The sequence below is a fragment of the Nothoprocta perdicaria genome, unplaced genomic scaffold, assembly GCF_003342845.1.
Source record: "Nothoprocta perdicaria isolate Ctin4 unplaced genomic scaffold, notPer1 scaffold_25, whole genome shotgun sequence".
In the NCBI taxonomy this organism is placed as follows: domain Eukaryota; kingdom Metazoa; phylum Chordata; class Aves; order Tinamiformes; family Tinamidae; genus Nothoprocta; species Nothoprocta perdicaria.
Window position 1 is genome coordinate 4,852,502 of NW_020455477.1, and position 26,489 is coordinate 4,878,990.

Consider the following 26,489-nt stretch of genomic DNA (forward strand, 5'->3'; position numbering starts at 1 on the left):
AGGAGCTTACTTCCCCCTCTATAAGCAGCTGGGATCCGTATTATTGATGGTGAGAGTTACTCATACAGCACAAGGAGGAAAGAAYGGGAGAGAAGTCATTTTTCTCCCACAGCAGCCTGTCCCCTCACCTGTGTCAGGGGAGGGAACGCGCACCTCAGGGAAGCTGCTTTCTCGGGTTATTTGCAGCTCAAAGGTCTCTGAAATGTCTCTTGAGTATTTTGACAGCATGGCAGTGCAGACCAGGGGACCTCCTCCTCCGGTGCTCCGGCTAACACGGGGGCTGCTCCAAAGGAGAGTGAGGGGCTCTGCCCCCCAGAATGGCAGCTACTGCACTAATACCCCAGTCAGAGGAACAGAGCTGCCTCTGAAAAATGGAGAACAAAACAAAACGCAAAGCAAAACAACCCTGAAATCCAGAAGGCTCTTGATAGATCAAAAATGTCTGACAAATATAAATGGATACTCAGCCCTTGTTTCCAGCCTTCAAAAGAAGGGCTTGCAAAGACTGGTGCTGGCAGCATAATAKCTTAAGAGAGGTGGTGATCAGGAAGGGCCCCAAATGCAAAACAAACAAGCATTTTAATTCAATCTATCAAAATGAATTAGGAAACAAGATTAAAAAAAAATCACCCACACACAATCAGATAAAGCATGAGCTTGTTAGTGGTAATTCCTGTTGTGTTATTTTTTTTGTGACAAACTGAGTCACAGTTCTTTGCTGTGCAGCGGATGGGCTGCTCTGTAGAATCTGTGTGTGCTTTCTATTCACCTATGGATCTCGTGTAGTGAATTCCTGACAGGGAATTGGTGCTGCATTGGCCCTGGGCTTCCCACCCACTCTGGCACACGGATATTTGCCACAGCTCCCTAGATGCATTTCCAAGTTCCTTGACTCRCTCTTTTTACTGCCACGTGCCCTCTGGAGCTGTGGCTTGGCACTGCTCTAATGTGAGTGTAGCCTTCAGATTTCAAAACCCTTGCATGTAGAGGCAGGATATTGTGTCCTCTGGGAAGAATGGTCTGTGGTCTGGTCCCGGTGTGCTAAGTCTAAGCTGAAAGACTTATTTTAGACATGGCAATGGGAAGAAAACATTTTCCTCCTGTTGTTATCAGAATAGATAATAGCTTGCCTCCTGTGTATGAAGATGGATATATAGCAAAGACTCAGAAAACAATCTGAGATGTGCTGCTGCTTTTGTGTCGGTGTCTTTAGGCTTAGGAAGCAAGATCAAGCCCTCCTAGGAGGGAAACCAGCAAAACCCACTATCATAAATAGAAACGTGGTTGGCTTGTTGAATCTGCAGTTACACAGCTTAACTAGAACACCCGGAGATGTGGATGTAGCTATTGCCAAATACCAAGTTAAAATTGAAATGCAGTTTTCAGGGGTCCTTTACAGTCATGGAAATATTAGTAAAGATGCATAAACTGGTAAGAAGAGCAGAGCTACTATTTCATACTGCTAGGAATGACCCACAGTTGTTAAAACAAATCTCTGGGTTCCTGATCACCTGCCTATGGATGCTCCAACCAACCTGGGCTGGGGAGAGAAGCGCCAAAGGGGCAGATACTGAATCCCTGCAATTCAGAGATGGTTGGGGAGATATTTCATTTCTGCCTTCCTTCCTGGAGTGACATGATAAGTTAGGTGTCCTTGTGCCCTGCCTAACTCGCGGAGACAGCAGTGAACTCGACCGAAAACSTCAGCTGCCAGGTGAGTTATGGGCCGTTTTTTTTTTTAAATAATAGTCTAGTGCCTAAGGGCACTGATCTGGGAAGTGAAAGATTGGGATTTTTGGTTCCCCTCGGCCCAAGAGGGTTTGAATCCACTGTTTCTATTTCCTAGGAGAATATCCTAGCAGCAAAACAGAGGGCAGTCTGGGGTGAGGACATGCCTTCGGTGAGAACCCTGCTGCTGAGGCTGTGTGTTATGCAGCTGAGAGCAAAGTTGGGAGAAAAGACAGTTGCAAAATATTTATATACTTGATAGGAACTACGTATGTATGTACATATGCATATTTTTCCCATGTCTTTTTTCTTCTTGACTCTTACTATTTCAAAAATATTTTTGGAATAAATATTGTAGGTAAGAAAATGTGAAATCTGTATGTTGATGTTTCTTCTTTAAATCTGTATAGCAACCTGTGGAACAATCAGATCCAGAGCTGCTTTATCTGCATTTTTATGGATCATTAACAAACAGCCTTTTCTACACAGCATGAGGTATTTATCTCTAGTTTAGTTAGCAGGAACAATCCTTACAGACCTATCACATCTTCATTCCTTCCAGTTCTGCCCTGAAGTTGGCCATGATGCAAAATAGCAATGGCAGTTTAACTATCTATTAGAATACTGAATATATTTTAAAATCAGAGTTTTAATTAAATCTGAGCAAACCTGAAATGCTGTCATTTGTGCAGGAAGTGTGATCATATTTTTTTGCTTTTGAAACTTACGGATGTCTGCAATACATGAAAAGCACTTTGAGTGCTTGCATTATTGCATATTTCATTATAATGTAATTCTATATTAGATATTCTATTTATGCACAATCCTAAAATAGGCTGTGCTATGTAGCAATGCAAATTTCAGTGAATAATCCACAAAGAATTTCAAAACCTGAACCAGTAGTGACATGCACTACTATCTTTAATGAAGGACCAACCTTTGAATAAATCATGTTGTGCTTTTTGATGACTAACAACCCTTTCTGTGTTTCCCTTTAGAGAAGGATCTATCACTTCTTAAACATATTGGAAATACTAGGTTTTACTATTACTGTTTAAAATTCCCTGAGCTGGTTTTAGCTGCCTGTTCACAGCTAACGTGTAAATGAGCTTTGTGTCCTCTGAGGCTCTGCTCCTGCTTCCCTTGATGGTTGGAGGCAGCAGCTCTCTCCTGGCCAAGGCTCTGCAGGGTTGTGCAATGGTTGAGGATTTTCCCACTGGACCGTTTTCTTGGAGAAGTCAGTTGAATGGGGGGATTTTTTTCCCCATCATTTGGGGGAAGAGTAGACACGAAGAGGGATGTGTTTTTGCTAGCGTAAGGGGACTTGTAAGAGGCTGAAGCCCAAGGCAGGTCTGACGAAGGGCTCAGGTTTTACTCATTGCAGCTTCTCCTGTATTGCCATACAGTGGGACTAAGACTCTGTTGAATTCAATGTACCTGCACTGGTGCAAGAGCCAATGTTCAAGTCACCCCTGAATTTAGACCGCAGGTCTGTACTGATGTACCAATTACAGCACAAAATAAGGAAGGAACCTCTTGAACTCATCACAGGTGTTGCAAAGCAACAGGGGACCATCTAGCCTTTTAAATAGCTAGGACTGAACTCCAGTCTCGGGAAAGTCTGTACAATGGTGATGGAATAAAAGATCCAGCAATAAGAATTTACTGTTGCTTAAAATTTCAAGATGTCTCAATTTTAGTAGGCTTACCAACATCCCTATTTTTARAAATAAAGAAAACTGTTTCAGTTTTAACAGATTTTCTCCACTTCTACTTCTAAAWTTAAATATTTAAGTACCATAATGTGGCAGGGAATCAGTTCAGAAAATCACCAGGATGCTTTTAATAGATTGAATAAAGCAGCCCCTATAAATTTCTAATGAACATATTAGCAAAACAYTCAAAGTCCATCAGCACTACCTAAAGTCTTTAAAGAATGTGACAGATTTTCCTGTTCATAGTACAACTGTCCCTCCCAGCCCATCTTYCCAGGGAAGACCAAAAAGATTCTGGCAAAGCTGTCTGTTTGGCTGCATTAATAATATATCCTTTACAATGAAGTACCTGAGTGTGTGCTGTGTGGCCACCTCCTCTACTGCTACTGAGCTTTAGGAAGGGCTCCCGCTTCTGAAAGCGGACAGACCAAAGTCCATGAACATTAGTTTTGCTGTCCCATTCTGTCACAGAGGACCAAACTCTCCAAGTTGTGGTATATTCCCATCTCCTGAGATTACAAATAGGTCCTCTGAGGCCGACAGGTTTTACGGTTATCAGCTCTGASTGGTGCATCTGGGTCTGTGATGGGGACTGTGGACTATTTTCTTTATCCCTTAGGTCAAGCTGGACTCGGTTTATGCCAGACAGCTATCTAAAGTTCTAAAAATACTATTTCCAAAATGCCTTCATCTCTTGTGCCTGCAGGAGAAAATTGTATAAATCTGAACACTGCATTTACTCTAAGTAACTAGGCAGATCACTACACACAGATAAGGTAATGATGATAATTTTTGTCAAATGGCTTTCTCCAGGAAGCCTGGGAATGTGTTCAGCTGGAAGGAATGATGACAGCTTTCCAGAAAACCTGCTAGAGTGACTTTAAAGAAATCATGAGATGATATGAGTTCTAGGTCTATACTGAAAGTGAGACTGTATGAAAAATAAAACAGTATGGTCTTGATTCTCAGAAGTGCTCTGCTCAATTTTTGAAATCAAAATTAAGAGGCTGTGCTCCTTGGGGCACTGAACTTCCCTCCCACTTGAAGCTCTTGGTGTAGCACAAGGTGGAAGGCAGCCTGTCTCTYCCCTCTTCTGCATCCTCTTAGAATAGTTAGTTAGCTCATAAGATGTGCCTCATGCAAGCTTGAGTAAATTAGTAGATTTTAATTAGAAAATGCTAAATGAGAACTTTCACCCCTGTGATTTATCCTCTCCACCTTCTCTTGTCATCCTCTTGAGAAGAAGTGCTGAATTGAGAACTGGTACTAAGATTAGTTAATTTGCATTATATTTGAATGCATGMTGTTCCATGTGTTATGGTGAATCAGGCGCATTTTTCAATATCAAAAATAGCAAACAGCTCTTGACTTTCTCAGCTGTCGAACTGCATTATTTTGAATCACTGATTACCAAAGTATTCTTAAAATTAGAGCCAAACTTCTTTTTCTGACACGTTTACAGTGTCGCCTTAGTCTTATAGGTGGTTCTGTGTTTGCAAGCGCTGAAGAAGTWGTTTTAATTACAATTATCATAGTTAATATAAGCTGAGTGCCTTTTCTAGAGCAACCACTTAGAAATAAGAGGCAACTGAATATACAGGCAAAGTTTCCAAGCGATGAAGGTTTGAGGGGCAGAGGTGTCAAGGGGGCTGATCCAAACCCCAGTGAAGTCAGTGGAATGACTCAAAATGYGTCCTGAGGTTTTGCGTCTAAGTGTTGGCTTTCCATAAAAGAGTTCAATTCAACAATACTCTCTAATGTATATGGAAAATCATTAACGTGCTCTTTGGTTTTCCTGCTAACTCTAATCATATTGAATTCCTTTACAGTGTCATGGCTTTTATAGCAAATCCACTGTAATTCAGCATTATGTAAAGATTCTTACTAGGCATCAGGAACAATTTCTTATGTAGTGTTGTAATTATGAGGATCTTGTTGTGGCAATTGGTGCTATAAAAAAAGTGCCATTTACACATGGCATTTGATATGCAGCCTGTGCTGCATGCAAGCTGAAGCATTCGGATACWTTTGCTAAGTGACTGGAAAGGCAATGGAGAAGAAACACATGCAGAAGAACATCTGAAAACTCTTGAGCTGTAAAATCAGTTTTTGCACATACAATGCTGTGAATGAAATAATGAGAGACTTGAAAGGAGGTTCTAAGATYGCTTGATTAAGCCTCTGCTATGAGCTTCGGGTGCTGCTGTATGGTGCTTGGGTCTCCTGGGTGCTGTTAAGCAGTGTCAGCCAACAAACTGTAATTCCTTGCATGACTGCAGGAATACAGGCCTGGGCTGCTGCTGTTCCGCACGTTCAGGCTGCAGCGTGCCCCAAGACTCAATGGGGAAAGGGAGGGAAAACTAAAGCAAAATAAACAAGTGGCACGTGGAATAATAATCAGCGGAAACGAGCACTAAGGTAGCCTGAGCTGTGAGGTAGTGGAGSTCAGTGAGCTGTGACTGCAGTTACCTCACTGGGCTTTGCATCAAAACCTTCAGAGCCGTAGTACGACTTGATGGGGACTGTAACAGCTGAACAGGTAGAAACGAGCTGCAGAACTGGAAAGATTTTTTTTATAACATGCAAAGAGTTTTAAATATAGTAATTTTTCTACTAGTATTTTTTCCCTTGCAAGAACAYTTAGAACTTGAATATTAGCTATTAATATAACAGCTCTGTATAAAATAGGCTGGTAAGAGAGGAATCTAGTGAGTCTCTATTCAGCCCTGTTAATACATGTCCTGAATTTCTCTCATGCTAAAGTATAAATCCTAATGCTGTCTAGATTTAACATGCTACAGTAAATGGTGGTTTAATACAGGTGTAAAATGCATTAGGGGATAAACAGAAGTGGTTTTGTGAGCTGGATCCCCCTGACCGAGGCCTGGGTTCCTCCCCTTGCTGYGATCTGGTACCAGGTGCTTGTGCTAAGGTGCTTGGTGGGACTCGAGCGTCCCCCGGGTGCTGATGGGTTTCAGCCACAGCCCTCAGGAACAGAGGGTGCAGAGTTTCCAGTTTTACTTCTTTTTCTTTTTTTTTTTTTCTGTTTCCTCAGCTTCCTGACCTACTTGGTGGTCTGCCAGACCCCATGCTTGAAGGCTTGGAAACATTGCCCCTTTTTTTTTTTTTGACTTCTTAAGTTTTGGAATAACCTTTTGGAAAACTAAAAATGCTTTATTTCTGCTATGTACATTTTTATTTTTACATTTTAGAATGCCATGTGGGATGAGGAGTCTTGTTTCTAGCTACTGCTGATTTTAATAAATATTTTTTTTGTGAAGGAAGATGTTATAGTTGCTATAAAGCCCTGTGCATTTATAACTGAGGCCGGGGAYAATCTGTGAAGCATTTTCTATCTTCAGATGTGGTCCTTGCTATCAAACCCCAGAACAGGGCACGGTGTGTGAGGCTGGACGGGCAAGGCGGGTAGGTACCAAGGGTGGTGGTTTTACTGATCTGCCTAGAATCAGCGGCAGCCCAGAGCCTGCCCTGGCCGCTGTGCAGAACTCCCRCAGAAATCCCTGGTGGTTCCCCCAAAGCACTCGGAGCAGACCCTGTCTCCARAGGATCACCACCAGGATTGGGTAACACCCCACAAAGAGCTTGGGTAGACTTCACCATGAATCTCTCTTCATGCTAAAGCACTTCCCTAGCTCAGACTGCAGTAGCAGGGACAYGCTTCCCTTCCCCACTCGGCCCAGGCCTGCACTGCCTGCTCATTGTTTTAAACATTGACTTTTTTTTTTTTGAAATCCCATAGACTTTTCCAACAAGTCCTTTTATTTCTTCCTTTAAAGGTAAAATCACAGCATACTGCTATGAAGGCTTTWGGGAAATAGAGGAATTTTGATATGATGGCCCTACTGTCAGGAAAGCAAAAGACTTTGGCAAAATTATCTTCTTCCAAAATGATTTAGATTTTATATTGTTTTGTATAGAGGATAAAATGAAAAAAAACTTGATCATTCCATTTTCCCTTGTTAGTATTTTTCCCTCCCTTTTTGATATTTGGTAAGTTCTTGCAATATAAAGAGACATTTCTGCAGTACTGTGACTGTCACAGGTCTAAATAGCTTAAAAAAATTAAAYGTTACCTCCTTAAGATTGACTTTTATTCTGTTCATAGAAATGCATATGGCAATGTACTTGTAATACACTTCTTTAGTTGCTGGGAACTTCTTTGTCTCTCTATATATTTATAAAATGCGTATATAGTAAGTACTGCCATAGCAAATAGAAGACATGCTCTGTGATGGTAACTTTACCATCACAGGGTCCTGCATTAGCACATAATAAAGTTCTTACAAGCTTACAAAGTTTTCTTCTAGATGTTGCATATTTATTTCTTTCGCGGTTTAGTTTTCAATTGCCTGCTACAGAGTGCAATAGCTTTTCTTATTTTCTATACATTTGCTGTGCTTTGTGGGGAGAAAAAAAGAAATGCCTTGCAAGATTTTTTTTTTCTAAACCTTATTTTTTAGCTTTGAAGTAAATCATAGTTTGTATGGTAAAGATTTTTCTTCTCTGTCCAGCTAATCTAGTGTACACTTCAGTCTTTGGTTTTGAATGGGTATGCTAAATATGGGCAGTTTGTCTAATGAAACTGGTCATGTTTTATTATTAGTTGCACTATGAGCGATGTGTTATAACTGGTGTATTTTGACTGTGTTCTGAATGGCATGTTAGGGCAGAAGGCCATTGCACCAATGCCTCAGCATAAGYGGGAAGGAATCATATTATCCTAGGAATTTCACCTTTGATGAAAGCATTCCAGGCGGCTATCAGAACTTTTCAGCAATTTCTATTACTTTCTGTTAGTGTTAGGATGGTGACTTAAGGGAAGAAAGATGTCATCAAGATCACAGATCCCGTATGACACTGCTCTTAAATATTGGATTTGGATCTGCAGAAATCTTAGCCAAATCCCTGGCAGTYGTGACACCCAAGTGTGCCTCACCGTGTCAGTTGGCTTCCAGAGGCGAGAGGAGAGCCTTGCCCTGCGTATCCTGCATGGATGCCTCTCCGTGCCTGAGTTTTGAAGCAAGGTTAGACCGGGCTTTTCCCACTGCGAGGGGCTGCTGCTCAGGAATCTGCAGATAGGCTGAGCTTAATAGAAAATGTTTAGGTAATTGCAGAAGGATAAGGACGCAGAGACATGGTTCCTCTGTGTACAAGGAGGGAATGAATCCCCAAACATTAATAATAAATCCTAATAATGGGGATCTGAGGATTGGGAAGAGGAGACTGTCTACAAAAACACCTGTGCTACATGAATACATGCATTCTTTCTGTGATTATAATGCCACATCATTTATCATTTACTTATCCTTCTTAGTGTGCTGGGACTTTGTACATGTATCGAACAAGAATAAGCAGGGCTTAAGTGGAGTTGGTGGTGTTTTGTTGTGATAAAAATATCAAGGAACTATCACTAGTAATTTTTGCATGACTATTGCAATACAAAGATGAAAAGGAACAGCCACCAAATGCAAAGCAATCAGGGTTGTATTTTTTGTTAAACCATCCGCTATCATCTCATAGACATTATCCTGATGAGAATAAAATGCTATTATTGGCCTCTGCAGTGCAAACAGCAAAAAAGTTCTATGATTTTAGGCCTGCTTTCTGAGCAATAATCTTCCCTTGATTCTCTAACAGGGCACACACTGTCTTATTAGGRAATCTTAAGTTCTGACTCGGTCTGATGAAATAAATATAAAATCTAAAGTAAATCTTGTCTATTCCCAGCTATCRTGCTGATGACAGTATTTAAATGAGTGCTTAAATGAGTATTTAAAGGAGTATTTAAATAGTGCTATCTACTCTGCAAGTAAAACACTTCATATTAGCTTTTATTCACAGTTATTATTTAATTTCATGTTTTAATAATGTTCTCACTTGTTAAAATATATGAATGACAAACAGGCTTACAAAAAATTGACAGGAGAACTTTACTAACGAAAATGCTTTTACTTGCATATTCAATGTGGAACTCTTCAAAAACTGTTTATCCAGGTTTCTGCCTGGAATAACTCAAGTTACTTATTATTCTGGTGAATCATTAGCCATGTTTATTATGTTAATCTGTAGGGTTTGTGACCTTGGAAAGGGTCATGAAATGGCACCAAATCAGATAGAGTGATTACCTGTGCCAAAATAGAACTGAATTTTCTGTGATCACATGTTTGCAAATGTGTTTTTGAATGAGATTTCAACCAAGTTTGGGGTATTGGCAATTCCTGCTAAGAGTAAAGTAAATCTGGGGACTCTGTCCTACTGCAATTTGCAGAAAGCTTTATGATGGAGTTAGCTGTTCTTGCTTCACATTCTTGATTTCAACTCCAGTTTGCTTGTTAGGCTTTGTTTTTCCTCTTAGCTCTTACTGTGGCTAGTTTATAAATTCTGCCAAGTGGGTTCCTATTTCCTAGGAGTGACTCTGTGCTGTGATGTTGGATTTTCCTGCCAGCCAGTTCCACGCTCCTGTTTCCCTGTGTCCCTGCCTTGGCCAAAGCTGCATTACCCAACCCTGCTTTGCTCCCTAATGAGTCTGTGGTCTCCTGAGACTGGACTGTCTCTTCTCTATTTGWAAACAGTCTTGGTCCAAAACTAGGACACAGCACACTGTTTTGCTGTTCTTACTGAAGTGCTAAAGATATTAAGAAAATTAGTAATCAGGAAACCTTTCATTTATTAGCAGATAAAAGAAACAGCAGTTCACACACATTCCTACTGCCTCTTCCCATCGCTTTTCAAAGAAGTCTATCTTGGATAAAACAGTGGCAAGCCCCGCCATAAGGAAAGTTCAGCTGAACACGAGATGGTGACTCTCTGATTCAGTTCACCGTACCCTAGAAGACACTTTTGCTTTCAGTAACTTTCCCATTTTTCTCCCAGGCACAGGGTAGCACTTATCTTACCTCACAGCCAGTCATTATTTCCATTTTATCCATCTACAAAGCAAAGGAAAAATAAAATGATCGGTGCCCTGAGAAGTTGAGGAGGACAAACTTTTGAGGTCTTTACAAGTGATGCAATTCCTTTGGGCTGATGGAGCCCAGGTAAATGGAAAGGCCGCATACGAGGGTTTTTTCAGCTGTAAGGAGTGCAGCCAAATGGGTGCTGGCACCCAGGCAGGAATGGAAATGCTTTTAGATGGCTCTTTAGGCAGAGCTGGTTGACTCTGTCTCAGACTCCTGCTTTAAAGAACATGAACTGTGGCAATTCAGTGCTTATGAAGTAGTAAAAAGAAACTTACCTTGTGTGTGAGGCCTTTGTCCCTCTTCTTCCTTCCCTTCTTGTGTTCTGCTCTCAACCTGGGGTGCGTTTTCCTGTTGCAGCAGCCCTGGTTTCCCAACACGCTTGGGCGTGTGGGACCCGGCAGCCCATGAGATGCGTGTCCTGCAGTGCCAGGCAGGATTCTCCATGGGATGGGAGGTATTTACGGAGGGAAACATCCGGGCATACACTTTATGCTCTCACTCTTTTTTTCCCCCCTCTTCAGATCCAATTATTTTTGTGTTTTTAGTGCAGCAATATCAAACACTACTTTCAATGTGCAGCTTTAGCAGCAGGGAGGACAGTGTATTCACCTTCCTGAATGATGCTACAGAACAGCCAGGACAACAAAACTGGCCCCATGGGAGGAAGTGAGAATTACGTAAAGAGAGAGAGACAGAGAGAGAGGGGAGAAAAAAAAAAAAAAGAAAGTGAACAAAAAGCCTTGCACAAATTTGTGTTAAACCAAAATTGATTGAAGTTTGATCCAAAGCAGGTGGAAAAAATGGAGGAAGGTTATTTGCAGCCTTATACCGTTTATTTTTACCTTAATTTTTTAGACTAGGTTGTGGCTGGGAATACGGACTTAGGTCAAGGAGAAAGAAATCTCTTGCAGTGCTAGGCAGGAACCGCCGACTCAGGGCAGGGCAGGCAGAAGCCAGTGGCAGCCTCGGGCATGCAGCCTGTCTGCAGTAAGGGGCAAGGCAGGCTTGGAGCTGAGGAGAGTTAAAAGCAAAGGCTGCTACCTGGGAGTCCAGYTTTAACTTTCTTGTGAGAGGCATCTGTAATAGGACAACTTTGCTCACTGTTTTTAGCTGTGCCCTTCTGCACAGGTGACTTTGCTCTTGCAGCAAATAATTCTTTACAGTCTGTGTAATGCTGATTTATTCGATCTGTTGTTTTTTCTTTAATTTTAGAAATGTTTTTTCATTTTTCTCTCACTTCTCCACTAGCTTTTAGTAGTTCATGACAGCTTTGAATGGTAAAGTGCTATTAAGTGTGAAAATAAAGATGCTGATATAGATTCACTGGCATTTACGCTCTTACAAATACCATGCATTTTATTCTGCATATTAATAGCTTAAATTATTGAAATGAACATCCAAGAGGATACCTCCAAGTACTCAAGTGATCTCTTCAAAGTAGTTGTTCCAATATTAACATTTCTTAGCATTGATTTTGGAGAACAGTATGTTATGCTCAGTGTCAATGCTTGGCTCAGAGATTCATCTAAATAAAAGGACCCTACTGGGTCCAGCTGGTGTTGGAGGAGGCTCCTGCTGTTCACTTCAGTTCAAGAATAAAAGTTGATTCTCCAAATCCATTTCATTCTTTTGATACAGCCCCGCTCTACCATGGTGGCTGCCTTTGCCCAAGACTACTGAATTAAATGGAAGTCRTTCAGAATGACTGCAAAAAAGCAACACAACCCTTTGATTTCGTCAGTGATATTTCCTCCCTCTTGTTTTCCCTCAGTGAAATTAATGGACAAAGAGATGTTAGTGCCATAAGAGTGGGTAGCATTGTGCTAATGCCTAAGAGCAAATGTCAAACTGCAGAAACGTCAGTCATGCATGGTTGCGAAGTGTAGATACCAGAGAGATGATTATTTTTGATAACTTTTCTTTGAAAACTTTATCATAAGCTGGAATACAATCCTGTATAAATACTGCACTCCATGGTGATATCTTGTTTTATCTTTAGAAGCAGAGCTTTGTAGCCTTGYGCAGTCAAGGGCACAGGCATGAGGAAGAGCTGCTCCCAAAAAAGAATGTAGAATGCATTTCAGAAATGGTCATACTGAAGAAAAGCTCAGAGCTGAGAGTCCCAGCACTAGGGAGCCATCATTCTCTCCAAGGATTTAGACATACATTTTCAGAATTAGTAAAATGTAGGAATATTATTTAGAATGAAAATATATTTTAGTAGAATAACAGGGCTCTAGTCTTTGAAAATCTGAGTTCAAAAGAAAGATTACCACTTAACTAGCAGCGAGATTGATACTTAAGAATAAACTTACTTAAGAATAAATTTTAATTCCAAGAATCTTTAAAAAAAAATACTTAAAATATTTTGTTGAAGTACAAAAACTTTGGAAGCTGGACRTAAGAAAGCAGCAGGGACCCAGATTCAAGGTCTCCGCTATGCGAATAACCTTGGAGGAGACAGCAGCAAAGACGACCTTAGTTTTTGCTCCTTGTGAATTTTATAGCCCTTTCATTTTGCGTGTGCTGCTGTCAGACTTTTGTATTGACTTTCCTCTCTCTTCTGCCTCTATTTCTTGTTTTCCAGACCTGTCCTTGTTGTCTCTTCAGTTTTTGACTCACCTCTGCCCTGTTCTTGCCATTCCTGTCCACGTTTTTGCATGCGTGCTCCTCTCTTTTCAGAGCACATTGTTTTTCCCTTGTTCCTCTCTCCTTTCTGAGTTATTGTTCTGTTTCTAAGATATACTACAAGCATAAGCTGTTTCTCTGTTCTTTCTGAAGAAGTGGGGATRGTGGTAGCTAAAGTCAGTATTGCTGGTGCTTGTCATTAATTTTTAAACATATTTCYTCTTTTCTACTGCATGCACGTACTATTTCTAAGTATCCTTGAATTATCTTAGGGAAAAAATAATTCTAATTGCTTTTTGGCCCTTACAACTGCTCTGGTAGATAAATTAGGGCAGTTCATTCATTTTTAACTGAAAAGATGTTTTTTCCATCAAAGTCTTTTTGAAGGATAACTTTGCTTGAACTCCCCTAGGAAGCTGTATTCCCAAAGAGTTGCATTTTATCAGCTGAAATATTATTTCATCCAAGTTTGCTGCAGCTCACATCAGAAAAAAATATAGATGTAGCCTGAACATTAATCTCGGCTCAACAGTGGAAGATAAGGGAACAATAGTCGTGCCTGGGGATACTGGAGGCGGCTGGGGGAGCTTTGCCTGTTGTGTTCCCAAGCCAGGGTGCATGGAAATTAGCAGGACTGTGGGAGGCAGCCGAGGTGCCGCCGCAGCAGGAATGTGGATGGGGTACAGAAGTTCAGGAGAGTGGGGAAAAGGAAGTGCGAGCTCCAGGGAAGCCCTGGGAGCTTCGTGTTCACACTGGGAGCCCCTTTCTCTGGCTGTTTGTTGGGGTGTGGGTGACCAAATGGCAGCAGCCTTTACCCTGCAGCATGTGGAGCTGCCTGTCCCCTGCCCAGTCAGCCACTCTGGAGCCAACAGTGTCCATAGCTAATTAATAATTGGCTTAATCTTATCCTGAAATTCAAATGGGCTCCAGAGGGCAGCAATTTTTGTCTCTGTTCACTCTTCCCCTGTAGCCTCGCTCAGGAAGGTCCTGCTGGGCTCGCCTGCTGCTGCAAAACACCTCTCCGTTTCCTAATTTCTTCCCCTTTAAAGGCTGTAAATGAAATGAATGTGCTTAGGTTTGCAGTTTAAAGTACAATCACGTTTGGGTTCTTAAACATTTTGAAGGTGTCTTGTAACAGAAAAGGATACTTGTGGTCAAAGCCATACCAAATTCTGAACAGCCACGCGCTCTCTGCTTTGGTTGTATTTTTATCCAGGTTGGATGCTCTCTGCAAAATAAGCAAGTGCATAAAATAGAAAGTGTTTTTAAAACAAAGTAAAGTTTCAATATCAAGAATAGATGTCAAACCAAATGATAATTAACTTTTTTTAATGTAAAAAGCCTTTTAGGCCAAGGAATATGATTTCTGTGCATCAATTCATGAGCAGATTGGCTCATGTAGTGCATTTCTTATTGCTATATACTCATTGGAAGGCTTCAACATTTACTTTTAATTATTAAATAATTGGTATTAATTATTCCAATTTTATTAAGCAGCTGCAAAACACTACATTTTGAGATCAATAAAATGATATTTCAATATAATTGCTATTGTGGGATTACTTCAGTTTACTCTTTTCAGCTCAGATGCTATTTGTGTACAACTAGCAAAATGTCATTCCCAAAGCGGTCATGACAGTCTAATCATGACAACTTTCCTTTCTCCTTTCCATGGTGAATATGGCAACTCTGGGAAGCAGGAGGTAGTCTTAAGAACTGATATATGCTGCCTCAAAACACTGTCCTACATTCTACAAATTAATTCTGGGAAGCTCTGTACAGATATATGGGCCGTCCTTTCACTCAAGGTCATAATTTGGGATAGTACCTTAGTAACAGTCCTCTGTGCAAAGGCAGCTGCTTTGGTTGTGTGCTGGGCATTGCATCAATATGAGCAGAAGAATTAATGGCAGGATGGGATTAGGAATGGGAATGCCAGGTCCCTAAAGGATATTCCAGTAGTGCCCTGATGCTGTTTTGCTGCAAGTTAGATTATGCTTTAATGGAAATGCTTTTCCTAATGCAATTTCAAGGCAACTCTTCTGATCATTTTTATATTTCAATCTGATATGTTCAAAACTTCATTTCTTATTGTACATCAACATGCATGTAGATTAATGTTAACAGTCTGTGCCTTAAAACTGTAAGGGCTAAATCCAGTACAAATAGTTCAAATATAACCTGTACATAGGAACTTTTACATTGATTTAATGTTATGTTGTATGGCAGTGTTGACTAGAGAGTGAAATCATGACTGATCTTGGTATTGCCCAGTGCTGGTCACAGGGTATTTAAAAATGCACCAAATAGGCTGAATATTATTCTTGAGAGTTGATTCCTTGTGATGATTGAGTGTTTCAGGGTCATGTCTGGCAACTGCAACAGCAGGAATAGATGGTGCTAATCCTACACAGAGCAGCAGCAAACTCCTCCGAGCCCCTGATACCCAACTGTGTGTTGGTAAGATAAGTGGAGACTGAGGACAGTGTTAAAGCGTTTAAGCTTACAATAAGTGCAATGGCAGGTAAGAGCTATGGCAGGTCTGTATTTTAAAAAGGTGTTTTGGGTGAGCTTCTTTAAGAAGACATAAAACAAATGGAAATCAAAGGAAAGCACTGAAATTAAGAGGAGGGTGTGGAGGAAGTTTGGACAGGGATAGAGATGAGAAAAATGAGCATGGAGCAAGACATGAGAGAGTAGGTGTCACCTTTGGGGGAAAACGTGTAAAAGTGAGATTAAAAACATGAAACTCTAGAAAACTGTGATTAAAAGCTTTACTTTGTAGTTACTTCAGCAAATTGGTGCTTGATGTGACAAAGCTGTATGAGATGCAAGCAACTGAGTCACTAAAGTCAGGAGGCATATAGTTTGGAAAATCATGGAAGGAAAGAGAAAATTCAAAGAAATAATCTGAAATAAGTTGAACAATAATGATGGGTACGGAGCTGAAACAAAGATTAGAGGGAAAACAGCAGAGGTCTGAGATAATAAAAGGCTGAGATGTCAAATAGAAGAAAAATCAGGAAATGAAAAAAGACCATGGTGGAAAAAGAAAATCAGAGCAAAAAAACAGCCTTCCAAAGTAAGGTTTGCTGYTATAAGTAAGGCTGTTTTAGACATGACAGGGCATGATATGTGTTATATTTATCTACCCCTAGCGTATTGTATTGCTGAGTTTTGTCAACAGAGCGAGGTGTTAATTCACAGGGTGCAGTTGGGATACTGGGTGTGTTTTTGATATTCATGAGTGTTTTTCATTTTTAATATAACAAGGAGAAAATGAGAAGCCTTTTGAATTCAGTAGATTTTATACTTTGAAAATAATTCACTATCTGCTGTTTAATAATTCATGAGTGCTGTCAAGTGGATATTTTATGAAATTATATAATTTTGAAATGCAATCAAGATTAAGTTGAGGTTAATACTAAGGTTTTGGACCATAGTCTTGGTGAGGTTGTGGACACGGACTTTGCATGAACTTTACCAAGATGCTTAAAAGGGTGATATTAGTGAAAATTCTGCCTAAAGGTATTTTTCACATGTTTTCAGGTGAATTGCCATAACTTATTTCCACATTTATCTCACTCTTGGGTTATTTTACTATTGGTTCCAGCAGTGCAGTCTGAAATAGCATTTTCAGCACAGGTGGCATTAGGCATTTTTTTGCCTTTTGCTTTTGCAACTTAGCTAATGTAACATTGATTTTTCTCTGCTTCTCTACTTTTGTTCCACCTGCTGTGCTGAAGGATGTGTTATGTCTCTGTATTGACTGTCTTATAGATTTCTGCTGTTGTTGCAGTYAGTGCTGCATTTGAAACAATTTCATACGTATATGACAAAAAAAGAGGAGAGTGGTGGATGAACAGCTGCAGCTTGTTAAATAACTCCTTTAGTTTAAAGTTTTCCACTTCGCTAGGTACTCGGGTTGTTATGTGGAAAACAAATTGTATTTCCAGGAAACTGACTYTACTAGAAGTTAAAATTTGAACATTTCAAATTTTACTCTTTAATCCAGGGAATTGAATGTTGTTCTGAAATGTCTCTTTTCCATAAATGCAGCATTTGGGAGATTATAAATGTTTGGATTTGTCATGGCACTGCTTCCTTTTGTGTATTTGACCTCTTTATTTTTATTTGATCTTATTTACAATCACTTCAAAATTCTATAACTTTTTTGCTATATATTTCTTATATGTCAGTTGGTGTGTATGTCTATACATATGTACATACACACATATGTAATTTCTTCTACCCCTTGTCCAATAAATAGTTACAAAGTGTTTTGCARCTTCCACCATTTTAACCTGCCTGTTTAATTTTAAGTATAATGTTATTTTTTAGGYGTGTGATTTGCCAACAATTTAATAGCTTTTAATTCAGTGTATATGTACCTGAAATTGTAACATACCTGGTGTGCAGCTTCTGCTTTCAGATCTTCATCCGGATCCACACCAACTCTGTTAGAAACAAAATAAGAGATGGCCATGAGCTGCTGTAGGTTAGAGAGCAGTGTGGGTGAGAGCCTCTCCTGTGCCTCTCTTGCTCCACAAAGCAAGAAATGCAGCGAGGAGCTGGCAAAACACTAASATCTCTTTCTTAGTTAAGAAAGCTGTCCTTAATGAGTCCTTAGGAAACACAAGATTCTTTTTAATGTCCGCAATACCTGCGATTGGCGTTTTATTAACATGACAGGAAGAAAAAGCAAAAGAAAAAAAGACTTAAGCGATGGCAGCGTCAGGTCCTCTGAGCTAAAGCAGCAGTTAGTGATGCAAAGAAAATGTCTTATTCCACCAGATGTTCAGATAGGGCCCATCCCTGTTTTCTAACATCCTCTCGCGTTAACACCTTTTAAAATCATAACCATTACTTGGCTTGGCAACCTTTGCTGTAAATATTAAGCGCACGTTTGTAYGCAGCCAGGGCCAAGGACAGGAATGTATGTGAAGGACCTGCTTTTTATATGTAAATYCAGAGCGGAAGAGAACGGAGGCTTGTTTCTGTCACAGCTCTTGAGCTTCAGCAAATCTGAGTCTTCTGGGACTCAGGATTATTATTTTTTTTATCTTGTTGTCCTTTAAGTTGCTAGAAGAAGCTTYTAAGGGTGCATGATGTTAGTGATTTTATTAAATGTGCACTAAACAGGCTCAGTTTAGTCACTTCTGGAACTGAGGCTAATTATTTTTTATCCAGACACAGGCTTTGGAGCATGACATTGGGCACCTAGCACAGAAAATCATGGCCTGCCATAATTAACTCYGATATGCTAGATAGGAACTAGAATGCTATTTTTAAATTGCAAATTTTGAAAAAACAAAGCATAGCAAATTCCAGGAGACAGTTGAGACAAGTGAAATTAAGCCCAGACGTGCAATTTGAGCTTCCACCTTTGGCTTCCCCCTTTGGCTTCCTCAGAAGTCCTGGAATATCTTAATGATACTGCTACTACAGTGCGCAAACTTAAAACTGATTGCTGTGAAGACCTCTAAGAAATATATTATTGCCAGTTGTGTTATAAAAATCTTTTCCTCTTCTATATCCCTAGCTTTTCCCACTGGCTGAGAAAATAAAATGGATGGCCAGAAAAGTATTCTCCAATCTGTTTTTTCTTCTCTGATCTTACTTTTCAGTTTTGTTTCTCTTCTTCTATTGTGTTTTTGTATGTTCCCTTTTTCTTTAGTCTTGCTTTTCAAGCTCCTCTCTGTTCCTCCTTCCTTTATTGTTGGCTCTTCTATGGCTATTGTATGTATTTATTTCTGCTTTTCTGTTTCTGCACCTGCATTTTACACATTTAGCATTTTGGATGACCTTTCAACCAACCTATTTGGAATGAATATAGGTTAGATGGCTTTTTCTTTGTTATAAAACAGCAACTAAGAGAGATTTTAGTTTTCTTATTAAAACACTGGCACCACTGTGATCTTTATCAATTTTCATTGTTAGTGAAGCTATTGAGAAAGCTGAGCTTTTGTACAGGAATCTGTGTTTACTGGAATATGTTTCTTTAAGAGACATAGAAGCAGAAATATAATAGGATTTTTTTCTCCAAAAATACTTCTAAGATAAGGAAGTCAGGGGGGAATCTCTTCCTCCATCCTTCTCTGCTCAGACTTGTCTCTAGCCACAGACCTGGTTAGGCTCACTTGGGCAGAAAACCTTTAATCCTGGTTTCACAATAGGGTAAATGTTTTATRTTTTCAGAATATGAAATATGACATTTTACCGAGCAGATTTTTCATCATCAGCTTATTCTCAGGTTGCTTTAGATAAGCTGAGCAGCATAAGGACTGGTAGAAAGCAGCTGTAAGCAGCATACAATTTCTTTCCCCAACAAAATCTTCCTTTTTCTAATATCTGCTTCTCCTTATGTTTGTTTGAACCTGTGGCTTGGACCTGTAGTATTTGCAAACTAGGGCCTGTAATATCCACAAGTAATATGGTGGTTTGTTTAACAAGTGGCTGTGATTTGTTTAACAAGGAAGGGGCTTTTTTTGATCTCAGTAGTAGTCAGGCTTATTTCAGTTGCTGCCCATTACCATGAAACTTTTTTTCTTCTAAAGAAATAAGACTGCACAAGGTGGGAATTAGGCTTCTATTTTAATTTTCAAATATCCACTTTTCTGTTTCAGACTTTTCTGTTCTTGCATTTGTGTTCTTTCTCAAATTTGCTAAAATAATATAAGGACATTTTGGCTGAAATGAACACATTTTAAAGAGGATTTTGTGTTTATAAAGAGCAGCATCTTTTCCATAAAGACAAACACAGTGAAGACTTTTTAATCAGCTGTGTATAGTGTGCCATTCAACTACTKTTGGTATTTAGATAATACCATAGGTTCAAATGATATCAAGGAGTTCAAAATCCAAGCTCAGAATAAATACCTGAGAGCTGTTCTGTGTCTTTGTTTTTTTTTTTAAGAGGGGCTGGATCCAAGTCTGGATTGGGACTCTGTTCAGGGCTGCTGTATTAGAGAGCTGGAGCTGAGGCCGGAGCCTTCAGCTGCTCTCCCGCAATTAGGCCWGGCTGTTGCTAGGAGCCCTGCGTTAGGCTGCTGAAGGACCTCTCGGCTGACGGTGTTTAATTCCCTGCGTGCTGTYGAGGGCATCATTTTCTTAGCAACAGTTGGAATGCATCTCATGATAAAAGGAGGAATTTGTCACTGAAAACAAAGCCGATGAGAACATCTTTTTCTTATGTTTGTAATGAAAACGGATGGGAAGATAAATCCCACATTGTCAGGGAAAGCAGAAGAAAGAAATACACAAGCAATCCACAGGAATRCATATATGTATATAAACATATAAATATTGCAATTACACTTAGGTGTTTAAAGATTGTTTCGTGTCTCTCCAGATTTCCTCTTGTCTAGACCAAAAATATTATTATGAGGCCAGGTGAGCAAGAGATCTGATTAATGATGAGCTCTGCTACTGGGTGACCTCTTACTCTAAGATGGGGACATTGGGACTCCCTATGCCCCATTACTTGTCTGTCTGGTATTGAGATTCTAAGTGCACATCCCTTGTTATGTGTTTGTACAAAGTCTGGCATAACAGAGCTAAGATTATACTTACAGCCTTAGTAGTGCTGCTGCAAAATAATAATATTATCAGCTTTTTTTTCTTTCCTCTGTCAAATGTCTTCCTGGAAGGCACAACTTTCTCACTGTAGGTTTCTCAATAGCCTCTGCCTTCAGCTTGTCTCATTTTAACTGAAATAGCCTGTAAGGCTCCACCTAGATCTCAAAAGCTGCCTATGTTGGGAAGAGTTTTTTGAGTGATTTATAACCCAATTTTCAAAGATGACCATTAAACAGCTTTTGCAACAGGAGTCKTGGATATTTTTGCATGAATAAATCTGAAGTTTGTGGCTATCCATCAGCCTATTGCATTGAGTACAGAATTATTAGCTGTAAAGACTAGAAACATGAACAAAATCCAAAAGAGACTGTTTCACCATCCCAAATAAATCATCATAATCRAAATTAAAAAAGCTTCAGGATAAATAATGATTGCTCCGATCATTTTTCTTGTCCACATGGCTGTAATTGTACTGTCTGTTCCTAAAAAACCTGACACTTAAAGTCTGCTTTTTTTTTTTTATAGATTGCTTACTCTGTGCATCAGCCCACAAGAAGCCATCCAAAACATCTGTGTTTTTATAGTGGATTTTGATTGACATAAGTCCCATGGAGAATTATAGTGTGTTTATAAATCTTTACTGTTCAGCTCAGGCTGGTATGGTTAGTAAATGAAAACACTTTGGCTTAAGTTTAAGGCTAGAATAATCACTTGTGGCTCACAGCAGAAAGAGCAAATCAGTTCCATTTCATGCTGAGAGGGATCAAAGGAAATTATCAGGTAAATGATGCTTCCTAAATGGYTCTGACAGCTCTTTGTCACGTGGCTAATGCTTTCTGTCTTATGTATGCAAAGTCCTAAAATTGAATGAAGACAGTAGAAGCATGTATATAAGAGAAAGTTTGACACACTTTGAATTTTGAACTTTTAATTTCATAAAATTGGAAACACCMTGTTTTTGTAAAGGTAGTGCTGAACATGAGTTTTACCACCAAGGTTCATGGCACATTTTTGGGTGACTTATGGGGAAACTATGTGGTTGCAGAGTTAGCAATCAAACTAAATTAATATACAGCTGCAAGACATGAGTGATTGTGGAACTGCAAATGAAGCAGAAGTTTGGACACAGCTAGAGCGCTCTATTAGTTGGTCACAAGTTTTCTAGATGTGATTTTAAGTATCAAAAAGAAATTTGGATGATACCACTCTGAAAAGTTTTACAAATAATTTCCTTAGAGCCAGGCAGCAGCTGTGTGAACTTAAACACTACAAATTAAAAAAGAAATAAAAGGTTTGCATTCACGTTTACACAATGGATTTACGTAAACAGTAACTAGAATGATGAACTATCTCTTTAGCTAACTGGGAACTTGCTTGTTACTCTGTTCCTCCTACTTTTTCTCAATATTAGTGGAAATGTTAAAAATACATATAATCAAAGTGGAAAAAACCCATGAGCTACATCTATATGAGAAAAGGCAATAAGAGAGTGCTGCAATCAGGCACTCCAGGTTGTGCTTTTTGTAAAGTTGTGACCTATATGTCTAATGCTTCTGGCACCAAGGTGGATCAGGTCACTGTCCTATGCGGTTGTACCCATAGAGTGGCATCAGCCCCACAATAGGAAATAGGAACCAAAGCACACTTGGGCAAGCAGCATATCACTTCTTCCATGTGGCTTTCTGAAATGCTCATCTGAAATCACCAAGTAGTATCATCACATGTKAATAAAATTAGAGCAGAGTGAGTGTGAGGGCTGACGGCATCCAGAGTCATGAGACTTCAGTTCTGTGCAGTGGCAGCTTTGCACATTGCGCAAGTAAAATGGATCTGTCTTGTACAGTCCCTGCTGTGAAATTCTCCCTCAATTTCCTTTTTATTTGTTGTGATTTTGCTTTTCCTTTTACTATATGTCTATAGACATACGCTGTTGTTGTTCCTTTCATTGCACTGCAGTATATGATGCAGCTTTCACACCCYAGCCTGCCATTTACAGTTTCGCTTTGCCAAGTGACAATTCTCTTACATATTACRATTTTCTGCTGCCTTAGGGAGCAGCAAAGTCTTTCATAAAATTGATTTTTTAGTAGTCTAAGTTTAGATTAATAAACTTTGTTTTAAAGTATGTGGCAAACCCAACTCCTTCCCCCATTTTAATATYCTTATCTGGAAAATATATCTTATGCACGTGGTGTTTTTCAAGGACGCTGATACAGTTTGGGCCCGTCTGCCAGCTTGGSTAGGCCGCGTTCTCTCGCCGTCGGCAGTGCAGGCCGCACGGCACGTGCTGTGCGTGTGGGGCTGCCGTTCTCCCTGGCGAAACAGCATTTTTCTYTAGCCTTCCTCTTTCTAAATGTCCCCTGTGGTTTCTGTGTGTGCAGAGGGGAGCAAGGGGAGGTTTTGGGGGGGCTCCCTGTGTTGAGCCCTGCTCATATCTGTGCCGCAGTGACTGCAGGCGCAGCTTGGGCACTGCACCCAGGGCCTTGGTAGAGCCCTCGGCAACCCCTCCTGCAGCTTTAATGCTTTTAATGCTTTTAATGCTTTTTAAAAAAATGCTTTTTTTAAAAAAAGTATTAATGCTTTTTTAATGATTGGAAACTTAAGATGTTAAGAAACAAGGAGGAACAGACACAAATGCCTTTTTCTGTAGCTCTTGCAGTGGTGGGTGGTTTGCAAAACGCAATAACGAAGAGCATCCACGTGCTGTAAGGAATCCAGCATTACTGTACCTCGCTGTGCTGAGAGGAAGCCTGCAGATCAAATGCTCTGTACGTGGTCTGAGACTCTATTAGTAAYAATCCAAAAAAAGGAATAATAAAAACACACTTTCATTTAATGCAAAAAAGCAGAAACATCACCACACCAGCTATCATTTTTACACATAACAAATGACCCGATTGCTACTTTTATGAACTCTGTGGAGTTGAATACAGCTTTCAAAACAAAAAAAAAGTCAGGAATTAGGCCATTTTGTTGGCATTTCACTGAGACTACTAATGAGCTTTGCCAGCCAGGAAAAATGAGAACTGATTTTACAAAAGATCTGTATGAGGAAAACAAACTGTGCCCAGATGTATTTTGACAATTTCCTACAGATGAGGCTAGTTAATTCTTGGCTCTGATAAAAAAAAAAAAAAAAAAAAAAAAAGATTCCTCCAATGGATTATGTCAATAATTTTTAGAGCAGTGAAACGCTTGTTCCCTGAATCACTTTAGGTGTCTGTTGCTTTATTTTCCTTGAACTTAAACAGCACAGCTTTGGAAGGAAGCCCAAACCATTGCAGATGCATTACATTACTGCTAATGTGATTAACCCAAAGTAAAACACTAAGTGCTCCTGAGGCATTAGTGTAAATGATGAGCTGACCAGTGCTCCGTGAGGCCYGGGAAGTGCATCTCACACCTCCATGTCTCCCACTGCCATTTGGTATTTCTCATATACAGCTTGTTCTGCATAGCTGGTAAGTCAAGACCAAAGCTAATCCAGGTAACTGTACATTGCAAAAATTCTGCTTTAACCAATAAAATATCAGTTAAGTCACTACGGAATCACTACCAAAAAAACTGTGTAAATGCTGCTGACTTCACTGCTGAGAACAGGTAACACAGGGGTGGCACAAAGGATGTTATATTTTAACTGGATCTTTCCTTTTGGACTGCTTATTTCGCAAGGCGGTTTTAAATGAGCTGCTTTCCTTAAGTTCTCATTTAATTYACGGTTTCAAATGCTTTCACCTAAAAGTTGTCTCATGTTCCAACTAGCAGGGAACGGTTGAGATTTGTGCTGGCTGCTTGATCCTGGGCTGCACACGAGAAATGCAGAGTATATTGGAGTATATATTCAAATCTATGCTGTACAGGAGTTTAGCTACTGCTTGGCTACCCCAGATATCATGGCCATTGATATGAAACATACAGGCTGTAAAAGAGATAGTGATCAGTATGTCCTGATCCTGCTCCCACAGTGCACAATGCTGGCGATACAAAAGCTGTGGTTTAGGTGAACGTGCCTCTGTGTGTGTGTGTGCTCACAGAGGCTGCTACTGCTCGGGGCCTCTTGGTGCTGCAGAGTTTAGAGGGGCGAAGTTGTCTTCTGGTGCAGTTGGCAGATCGGAGTGGGTTTGGACCAGATATCACCCATAATAATTTAAGTTCCACAGTGTCACAGTRATCACAAGGTAGTACATAGCTTAGAACATTATTTTTTTTTCTTTATTTGCAGGAGAATTTTACTTGCATATTAAAAAAAAAAAAAAAAAAAGCTACTCTCAACTGCTAAGTTTATCCAGAACTATAGAAACTGGGTAAAATTCAACCTGTGTACGGGTATGTGCACTATGCCATGTTGTATGCAGAAGAGTTTAGGAACTGTCAGGCGCTTACTCTGTGTTTGTACATATTTTTCTGCTTTTGGGAAAGCAGAGGTTTCAAACATGACCAYAGGCTACTGTCATCTGTGTCAGCAAGAGTCTGTGGACGTGATCCCTGATTCTGCTAATTCAGGCCATTTCAAGGAAACTAAAGAAATTGAACGCTTTGCTTTCCCTTTTAGTAATGATGGGAATTAACATTCTTGTTTGGTTGCTGGGGGTAGTTTTGTAACCATTGCTGTGCGAGATGCTTATGCTGCGTGCGCTAGTGCTCGCAAGCCTCTTCCGAGAAGGGTTAGTCACCCACCTGTTAAATACTACTTGTCATCTGCAACACTAATTATGGTTAATAAACACTTTCATTTTAATCGATTTAAACTTTTATTTATTTATTTTTACAAGAGTATTTGGAGATGTTCACCAAAGCTGCTGTGTTTTGTTTTCTTTGCCTTGTTTGAGGTGTAACATAGGGATTTTGAGAGTATGGAGAAGCTGATTCCTAAACCATAGAAGTGGTTTTAACTTTTTTGAAAGTCCTATAAAATAGAACTTTGCTTTTGTCCAGAGAGATAAGTTATTGACAAAATCATCATTAAAATAAGCTTTCTAAAGTGGGATTTTCTTTAGCTGTTGGGTTGGTTATAGGCTGACAGTCTGTTTAGCTTGGTATGAATGTGGATGTTGTACAAAAGTGGCTTGCTGGCTGAGCTACAAAACAGGAAGGCAGGATACACTGGGAAACCAAAAGAAAAGATTAATTAGCTGTACATTTTAAATGTATAACCGCTCCTTTTTGGAAACCTCCTTGTTCTTTCTCCTCTGTTAATGCATTGCAAAATGAGGTGCATGTAATAAATTGGATTGAAAGCTGTGACATTTGACTAATGTAGATTGGAGGACTTGTCACTTGTTTATAATTCACATTTCAATGGAAGTGATAGCAAAATGGCACACAGCCACTATGACTTAGATTTCAAAATGATTTGGTAGCACAAAGACCTGCCCTGACACTGCTCGGGTCCAATACAATGTTTGTTCTTGCAGTTTTGTGTTGAATATAAGTTATTAAGCCTGTAAGCTGCAGATTGTATTTTGGAATCAAGTTGTGTCAATAATGGTTTTATTACTATTACTGTGGGAATGTTTAAATAGTGCTTTGAAAAGGTAAGAGAAGGGAATAATGCAGCTTTTTTAGTCGGTAAGCTGATACATGGCTATTAAAGCAGCTTTGGCAACTCACTTTATAGGCTCAGAAGTACTTTAAGGAACAGTGAAATGTTAAACTGTGCCCAAGCATCASTTTCAAAAGGAAGTGCCGAGGACTCTAAATGTTTCCCATTTCAAATGGGAGCTAATCGGCTGGGGCCTGAGGTTCTCAGATTAATGAGAGCCAGTCAGGTTGACGGGAGATAACATAGTGCCACTGCTTTCAGAAGGAAAAAACATTATCCATGGTCTTTTTCGAAAACTTGATCTTAAGCTAATTCAAA

At 39.7% G+C, this 26,489-nt stretch overlaps 1 protein-coding gene across 1 annotated transcript in view; it reads right to left on the reverse strand.

Moving 5' to 3' along the window:
* Positions 1-14,120: 14,120 nt before the first annotated feature.
* The window catches only part of SLC9A9 (solute carrier family 9 member A9), a 94,097-nt gene continuing 81,728 nt past the window's right edge, over positions 14,121-26,489 (reverse strand). The window contains exons 13-14 of the mRNA XM_026040099.1: positions 17,460-17,508; positions 14,121-14,279 (exon numbers count right to left, since the gene is read on the reverse strand). Of these exons, the coding sequence (XP_025895884.1) occupies positions 14,136-14,279; positions 17,460-17,508 (193 nt within the window). The 3' untranslated portion in view covers positions 14,121-14,135. The remainder of the gene's footprint in view (positions 14,280-17,459; positions 17,509-26,489) is intronic.